The sequence below is a fragment of the Drosophila simulans genome, chromosome 2R (genome assembly GCF_016746395.2).
Source record: "Drosophila simulans strain w501 chromosome 2R, Prin_Dsim_3.1, whole genome shotgun sequence".
Taxonomy (NCBI): Eukaryota; Metazoa; Arthropoda; class Insecta; order Diptera; family Drosophilidae; genus Drosophila; species Drosophila simulans.
Window position 1 is genome coordinate 2,049,612 of NC_052521.2, and position 9,128 is coordinate 2,058,739.

The 9,128-nt window shown below is 33.9% G+C and overlaps 1 protein-coding gene across 1 annotated transcript; it reads right to left on the reverse strand.

Moving 5' to 3' along the window:
* Positions 1–29: 29 nt before the first annotated feature.
* On the reverse strand, positions 30–8,917 carry LOC27207463 (integrator complex subunit 3 homolog). Its single transcript, XM_016183145.3, has 11 exons — positions 8,682–8,917; positions 8,010–8,620; positions 3,144–3,777; positions 2,897–3,086; positions 2,643–2,833; positions 1,180–1,989; positions 965–1,122; positions 679–823; positions 503–628; positions 262–444; positions 30–204 (listed from the first exon to the last, which is right to left on the reverse strand). Exons 1-11 carry the CDS (start codon positions 8,766–8,768, stop codon positions 133–135), a joined length of 3,207 nt encoding a protein of 1,068 aa, XP_016025926.1. The 5' UTR covers positions 8,769–8,917; the 3' UTR covers positions 30–132.
* Positions 8,918–9,128: the final 211 nt, after the last annotated feature.

The following is a 9,128-nucleotide window of genomic DNA, read 5'->3' on the forward strand; positions in this document are numbered from 1 at the left end:
GTCTTAGGTTCAACATACACAAAATTGTATATTTTTCGCCATTCCATTTCATAATTTTTATTGAGAAAGCTCGAAATCCGTTTTCAATTCTTTATCGGCGAAGTAACTAATTAGTGAATGACATTCCAATTGTCAGTCAGAATCATTGTTAGCTTTTTTCCTTCTCTTAGCCGTTTGCAATATTTTAGATTTTGACCAATCCTCCTAAAATATATAAGATATTACTTAATTAGTACGCGTTGAGAGATGTTAACAACCAACCTCGCTAGAATTGTCATCGGATGAATATATTGTTTTAACCATTTCCGCATTTTTTTTACTTGTCCCATGATTATTGACATCTTTCTTACTCCCAGGTTGTTTACGTCCACGACCGCTTCCACCGCGTCGGCCAACTGTGGTATCTTCTTCCGCTGCCAGGGCGAACAAATCACAAAATTGTTTCTGCGGACAAAATGATCAAAAATTATCAAGTCAAAATAAAAAATTGGTTTACACGTACCTTAGTACTATCATTACTGTGAGAGTAAGCCGATTGAAGTGCTCTCTGCATCATATCATGAACGTAAAGGCCAGTTCCAGTGCCATGTCTGCAACTTCTTCTATAATGCTCCAGATGATTTAATACCTGTTTAAAATATGTTAATTATGTGTATAAATTAATATTACGAAACGCACTTGATCAGCAGAAGGAGTGCTAGTCGTGACAGAAATTCCCTTGGGGGGTCGTTTTCTTTTGTTGGGAGATGAACTAGGGTATTTTGATGTAAGCAGGGAAGCAATGATTTCAGACAGTTTTTCTTCATAGCGTAGACACCAGAATCTGTTGGATTATTAAATTTGATTAGTTTTTTTATTGTTAAAACTTTACTTTCCTTGATGTATTAAAAATGTTTCTTAATTTATTTTTTCAAAATATTTTAAAACAATTCTACGATGTGCGTATCGTGCTACTATTATTTACCTTAAGGCTGAGGTTACGAATGGATCCCCTTTCGACTTTGATTCTCTGCTAAGCATTAATCGGATTATTTCATTTGTGGGTTCTTCATTTTTAAGCAATAATAAAAAATGGCTTAACGCTTCGGGATGACTTCCGGCTTCCAATTCTGGCAATATGTCCTAAACAATGAAACAGTGAAATAGTAAAGAGCCGTAATCAAAAATTATGTATCATACCTGTATACACCTTAAGGGTACGTCGTGAGCTTGAACAATTTGCCAAAGGCAAAACTGTTCGTATGTCTCAAACTCAAGACTTTGCCTTATGCAATCAATGAGTCCATCTTGTTTAAATATTGTAAGTTTTCCTTGTGCGACTGAGTATAATATGTCACGCACATTTTTTGCATCTATGCAACGTAGTGTTATTCGCAAAATATCCGTGTTATTTGTCGCTATTGACTTAAACTCTCTATATATATCAGGAAGGAGCCATAAAAAAATATTTGTGTTTTCCTTTTCTAGCAGATCAAGATCCCGTAACAGACAGTTGCCGATTTTCTCATCTGCCGCATCGCAAATTTGTCGATAAATAGTTGTTTTAAACTGATATGATTGTTGAGAGTTTTTGCGGGTTTGAAGCTTACAATAAATTTTCATAAAGTACAGAAGCAAATAGCCAATTTCCGGTATTCCTTCACAGATCTCTGACAGCAAGGTTTGAAATGGTTTTTTGCTTTTTTCGTCGTTTTCATATAAAAATCGAAACAAACCGTACAATGGATAACTTATACTTTTTGCCAAATGTTTTTCTTCGGTTTTGCTCTCGGAAAATATATTTTGTTGAGGCAAAGTCTCCCGTAAAATTAGAACAGTATTTGATATCACATAGTTCAGCTGAAACTCTTCAAAGGCAGACGCTGGTAATGGCCGGAAATCTTTCAAAAAAGCCTCCCAAGTGTATGAGTTACGCTTCGTAACAAATGCATCAAATGATTCGGCTATTGCTTCTGCTAGTTCTACCTTTGGCTTTTCTTTAAGTCTTACCTGTAATAAATTGAATAGAAAATAATATAGTCTAGAATTTTTTTTTTTTTTTTGAATATCGGAAAATATTGGGAAAAAATATAATAATATGAAAAAAATCAAAATTGGTCAAAACAGTAGGCGTGGCAGTTTTTGGGGGTGAGTGGGCGTGGCAAAATTTGGAAACATTTCTTGATCCCGATTGAGAATATATATACTTTATATGGTCGGAAATGCTTCCTTCTACCTGTTACATACTTTTCAACTAATATAAATAGAAACAAATTTTTGAAAGCTGTGGGCTTTTTACGGTTCGTGAGCGTTTGAGTTAGTTGTAGCAAATACAGTTTTGACAAATGAAAAACAAATAACCTTAAAAGGATCTATAATTTTCATAAGTGTGGGCGGCATATAGCTTTTGGCGGCAAATACATTTTTGCCAAAAGGCCTCCGCAATCTCTATATTATTCATGCTTAATCCTTTCTTTATATGTTTTATAGTTCCCGATCTCGCTGTTCATACGGACGGAAGTGACCAGATCGATCCGGTTATCCTGACCAAGAATATATAAATAGTTTATAGAGCCGAAGCGTTTTCTTCACCCCGTTTTTAACTAATCTAGTATATGCTGTTGAATAATTATTTTTAAAACTGAAATTTGAAGACTTAAAACCTCTGATAAAGGTAGGTCATCATCGTCATCCGTATTGTCCTCGATGTTGTGAACTCTTCTCAAGTTTTCAGCAGTTTCGCCGCTAAAAACACTTTCAATTTCTTGATCCGTTGGCACGAGTGATATCTTTTTGTCTTCATCGACTGTCCCACTAATATTTATGAGCCCAGTTTCATGAAGGTCCACGTTTTCTGTTAATAAAGATTTATTCACATTATTTTTCGAGATTAAAAATATAAAAGGCTAATACCAACCGCAATGTAAAATTCTTTGATCGCTCTCTATTTTTAAAATATGACCCTGAACTGGATGCAGGGAAGTGTAAAGTAGCTGACCGAGATTGGCAGGCGGTGATAAAAACTCTCTAAAATTGTCCCTTATTAAATTACGCAGTTCTCTGTCAAGTTTGGGTGACTCAAAGAGTGGTTGCAGATTTGGTATCACCTGATTTAAAGATATTTTTTGTTAATTTAAAACCTGATTTCATGGACATCATATTACCTGCTTTTCGAGAATTAATTTCAATGAATTGTAAACACCAATCCGAATTTTATCTTCATGTTTTACGAAAAAGTTTTTTGTAATACGGCATAAGAAATCCAACAGCGTGCTACTAACAAATGGATGATTTCTTATAGAGTGGTACATAACTAAAATTCCAGGCTCTATGTTCATTATATTATCCTTTGCAGGATCAAAAAATAACCAATCATAAAACAATGACAACTTTGCATTAGCAGAAGCAATGGGATTGGTGCAGGACGAGATGAGCCAACCTATAATTGCCCATCGCGGTATAATATCAGAGCACAACATATCGTTAGTGGGATGGATAACATTTATGATAAATCGAATTAGATCAGATCGTAAGCTATGAGACTCAGGTGTAGCAAAGTATTTGTCCTGAAACCAATCTTGGTATCTCTTTTGATTTCCAAACTTAACAGAGGATGCTAAGAAGCTTATTTTTCGTTCCATCTCAGGCAGCAGACGGCATTGTAGAAACCTTCGACTTGTCCGTATATGCAGTAGTTGCCAAATTCCATTAAAAGTTTGATGCAACATTTTAGGATTGAAAAGAATATCCCGCCACAGTTGTTCAAACTCAGGAATTCGAGCTACGTTTTGTAGGAGGCTGTAAATAAAACAATGTGTATTTAAAACAGAATAACAAATCTATTATTACTGATTTGATATCGCAGTTACTCTACGAGTAACTGGTAACAGTAAATATTTTAAAATATATATTTAAATTTTTTGTTTAATACCAACTATTAAACATTTGCACTTTTCAACGGTTAATAGGTTAATTATTTAAAAGTCTAACGGTCATTTCGTTTAAAACGTATGCAATATTAAAATCCGTGTAGTTAACCAAACAAATCATTTAGTAATCAGGATATTGTTATTGCTAAAAGTGTTATGCAAATGTCTAAGCAATAAACTTGAAAATATGTAAATAAGACACGTTTCTTTTATATCATTATTATTTTTTTTAAGGAAATCTTTTGGTAGAGTTATTGGATAAGAATAAGAACTATGCATCTGTTAGAAAGACTAATCATGAAGACCGTTATGCTGGCTAACACAACCAAGTTTAAATGCATTCATGCATAATTACGAATAACCTCGTTTTACCTCCCAAAAATGCTCAATAGAAGAACACGATATGAATATCTTCTTTTAAAGTTTGGGACAAAGTTAATTAAGGATTGCTAATTATACAAATGCTTATGAAAAACAACGCTACAGATTTCTCAACTGATAAGCCTACATATTTGCAAAGTGATTGTCAAAAACATCAGACTTTAACGGTTTTGTAACCCAAAAATCACACATCATTCTCGAATAATAGCGACTCTTAGTGTATACTTGTATAGATATATAAAGCGCAACAGAAATATCGTCTTAAATCTTTTAAAAATTCACTAAGACCAAGTATGTTATCAATACTGAAGCCTTTTTAGACATCAGCTTTCAAAAACCTCCAACTCCACACATTCAGCTACTCAGCGTTAATGCTCCTAATGCAAAAATTCATAAAGATTCTAACCGTATAAATAACATATCTACTAAGTATGAAATACATTGAAAATAAAATTAGGCCCAAGTCTAGTTAGACTGAAAAAATGTTATTTATTAGTGGCAGATCTCATTGAAAGTCTGCCGTTTCCATTAGTATAAATGGCAAAATTGTCTAATTTTCAAATAAAAGAATTTTTGCCGTTCATTGGTTTATGTCTGCGTTAAAAGATTTATTACAACTGTTACTCGTAGAGAAAAAGCCTATAGAGGGTATTTTTTGTTGGCAGCATAAAATTATCGCACCCACACTTTTGAGTTTTTTTAAATTAAACGTTTTTTGTCGTGGTGTACACGCAGAAGCAGAGCCACAACAAATTTTTTAAAGTTTCGGACTAATTAGCGAGAAAATAGCTATTAATAGCTAAATTTCAATTTTCTCAGCCCATAACTGAGAAAATGAGAAACTTGTGCTGTGATTAAAAAGGCATTTGCAAATGTAATCTTTGTAATACGGAACTTTTCCACAAGTTCCATTTCTATACAATCGCCTTGTATGTGTTTTTACCATATATAGAAGTATTGTTGTTTGATAAGGAAGCTTTAAAAGACTTCAAATGACACTTATATTTTTATAAGAAGCCATAAATAAAAGATTATTATAACGTAACGGCATAAAGTATGTAGATACACTGCGCATCATCAGATTCCGTTTCTTCTTATGTTCTGTATTATGCCATTGCACTGTGGTCCAGAATTCAATTTTTTTTGGCATAAAGTCTAAAAATTGAGCTACAGACTTGAAACTTTGTACATTTTGTTGTTCAATCACAAATAGTTTGCACGCCAAATTTGGAGTCTGTGCGACCACGCCCTCTCTTGCCTCCCATATTAACTACTGGTATGACTCAGGAGTCAACGAAATTTCATTGTTTTTTTTTTTTAAATAAAAGTGTGTATATTGTTGTTTAAAAAATAATCGCCCTCTTCTTCTTTTAGTTCTACATTATAAATTTCCGAATCTGAACTCGAATCAGAATCAGAATGTGAATCCAATATTTTGTCTCATGGATCAGGTTTAAAATTAGACTGTATTTCCAAAAGACTTATACTGCCTTCAGCAGTGGTTTTTCCTATTTTTTCTCTCTTTCTTTTAAACAAATTGTTGATAATAGTGGGTCCGAGGAATCAATCGCTCTGTGGAAAATATCACTCATCCTATTGATCCGACTATTTTTCCTTGCATGTGATAGTCGGTCCCTTTTGTAAAGTTTATTCCGGGCTTCACTCGCATTTTCAGTTTCCTTTTTAATCTTTCTCCTGCATTTTGGTAGGATAAGTTTCGGCGTCCCATTTGCTGGGGTGTTTTGGTGTTTTCAAAATCACTAACAAGAATTCTTATCTTAGACGCCATCCACTTGGTATGTTTGGAAATAAATCGGTCTAGTTGTCTGTTACACTCGGGCAGTTTTCTTTTAATAAATAATTTAAAATTTACTATTGTTTTGTCAATCTCTTCTGTCTTTTTCGATTCCTGATTATTGTTGTTGATTGCGGAATAAACGTAATCCGAAACATAATTTATTTGCCTATTGTTACGCCTCCAAATGTCCAGGAGGTCGCTATGTCTGAACTCGAACTTGCCTATATAAAATCAAATTTTTAAGAAAACGAGCAAAAATGGGCAAAAGATATTTCTTTACCGTCAAAGACAATAGTTAAAGGTACAAACTGACGTTTTTAACTTTTGTCAGAAATTGTCAGAAAATTAGTTATACTCCACGAAACACAGGGGACACGTTAGAATTTTTTGTTAAGATACACATAAATTGGATGTCACACAACATAAAAACAGTACAACTATACATATATTACCTACATACGTTAAAAACATCATACCTTGGCATTTATTTTCCATATTTTACTATAATTTTTGGATGCGTATTAACGGTCGTACTACGTGGAAAAGTAAGCAAATAATTTGGCTGGAATTGCATTCTGTCAATCAGCTGTTTAACACTGCACCTTTCAAAGCTCATAAAACGATTTTGTGAAGCTTTCGGTCAATTTTGTTTTTGGTTTTTATTTATATGATCAATTTTCAATAAGAAAATAATTGCCAAAGGACGATATATTGCCATAAAAATTTAGACTTTATGCCAAAAAAAACAAATTCTGGACCATAGTGCATTGCACGAAAATTCATCAATGTTGTTGATTTTTGTTCACTGATATTCCCTCTCTCTTTGAGGATAAAAAAGAGGTCCTGAGAAAAACCGTTATCTTTTTAATTCTGCTTTACTGCGCAAAATTGAACGCGTATCATCATTAGATTAGCACCCCCGATTAAGTTTTGATCATCTTCCATAATTTGAAAGGTAATACAACATTTTGTATGCTGCTAAACTTTAATTTAGCGAAAAAAATGGGAAGAGGAACGCTGTTATCTTCGCAGAAAAACTCCAAAATCATAGCTGTCTATGAACGCGGGCTGTCTTTTCATAAAATTGCCGAAAAAACGCCAAACGAATTACCTGGTCTAAGGAGTGGCATTATGTCGTATTTTCTGACGAGAAGAAATTTAATCTGAAGGGACCAGATGGATATAGTCATTACTATCATGATTTTCGTGAGGAGCACATTTTGGACCGATTATACAGTCGGGTTGGAGGTCTCATGATATGGGGAGTTATATCCAAATATGGTCCCTGTGATTTGCAGTTTTTGGCACCAAACATGAACGCGAGAGATTATAATTCTCTATTAAAAACTGAATTTCCCTACTTTAAAAAACCACCACAATTTAAATGGTTAAGTGTTAATCATCATATTTTTTTCGAAATCGAAAAAAATTATCGTAGGGGGCGCTACCCTGATGACCAATTTTGATTTACCCATTTATGGATTGTTTTCCTTTTTTATTTAAATTAAAATCTGTAAAGAACAAACTGCATCCCATGTAAATTTTCCATTAATAGAATCGATCAAGTTTTAAGGGAAAAATTTTTTACAAAGCTCTCGCTTAAACAGTTTTCTACTAAATATGTAACTCACATCAAAGATTATTGCTCAAGGGGCGCTAACCTGGTGACGCGCAGTGTATATATATAGGAACATATAGAAAAATGATTAAAAAATAAGTCCAACTTTTAAATATGAAAATTAATTGTTTACCAATATTAAAATCAAATGCAAGGCTGTAGTTTGTTAATTTTGAACAAATAAATAGAAATGTATGTATAACATATAATTTTTTTAATTTCCGGAACGTTTATCTACTGCTTTACACTAAGCCAGCGCCAAGAGTACACACTGAATCGATTATTAATTTAATATTGCATTTACCGTACAAAATCCCTTCCAAGAGGTATAATATCATGGAACCTTTCTCGGATCAATGATATCGTAAACTTCACTTCTTTCTGCCGAAGCGACAATAGAGCAGGGTTTGCGTGATCTTCTATTAGGCGTACGAAGCTGTAAACTGTAGACTGAACGAGAAATGGGTTGCTTTCCAACCACGTTCTAAACTCGATGAATATATCCAAAAGGCTCTCGATAAGAAAAAGGTTTCTGGAGGAAACATCTCCTCCGCCAGCCTGCCGCAAACAGTTCCATATAACATTTTCAACACTTAGAACCTGGTGCCTTACGAATTCCCGTAACAACCAAATTAATTGCCTTCGCGCTACCTCCGTGAGCTTAGTATATTTCTCAGCAACCAGAAATGTGAGATTTGTGACAATGCCATTCATTCCGTCTCTAGATACGAGCGTAACGTCCCGATATGTTTTGGAAGCCATAGAAGGGTCGGTAAGCATTATGTAGAGAAAGCCGATTGATATATCTTCATGCTGTTTTTCTTTACACACAGCTTGTGACAACATATCATGCATCTCTTTGTCACTAAGACCAGAAATTTGCATCTGCAGAGTGAGAAACGAACGCTCGAATTTCTAAAACAAAATAAGTCTTAATGTGTTCGAGAGTTACTAAAAGACTGTTTAGCCGTATTACCTCCTCAATATCATCTTTGCAATCAACAGCCGTGCAAACGAACAACTTTGAGACGTGAGCATTATTTTTTGATTGCTGCTGTTCCATCTAAAGGCGTAATTTCGTCAAGTTTCCACGGTTAATGTGCTCGCACAATGTACGACTTTAATAAGCGAATTATATTAACAAACATTAGTTACCATACGTAAGAATAATTTCAACGTTTTAAATACCTAAAAAATAACTTCAATTTATAGCCGACAATAAATTTTAACCGTTATATCCTTTTCTCACGGAGCACATATGAAACAAATTAATTGCCCCGGAGCACAACCATTATAATCGTCTCTCGGTGCAGAAGAAAACATTTTAAAAAACGATTTCTATTTTATACAAAATATTGTAAATTAAGCTAGAAGAATATTTGCAATTAGGAAGATATATCATAAAAACGTTATTGCGACCCGT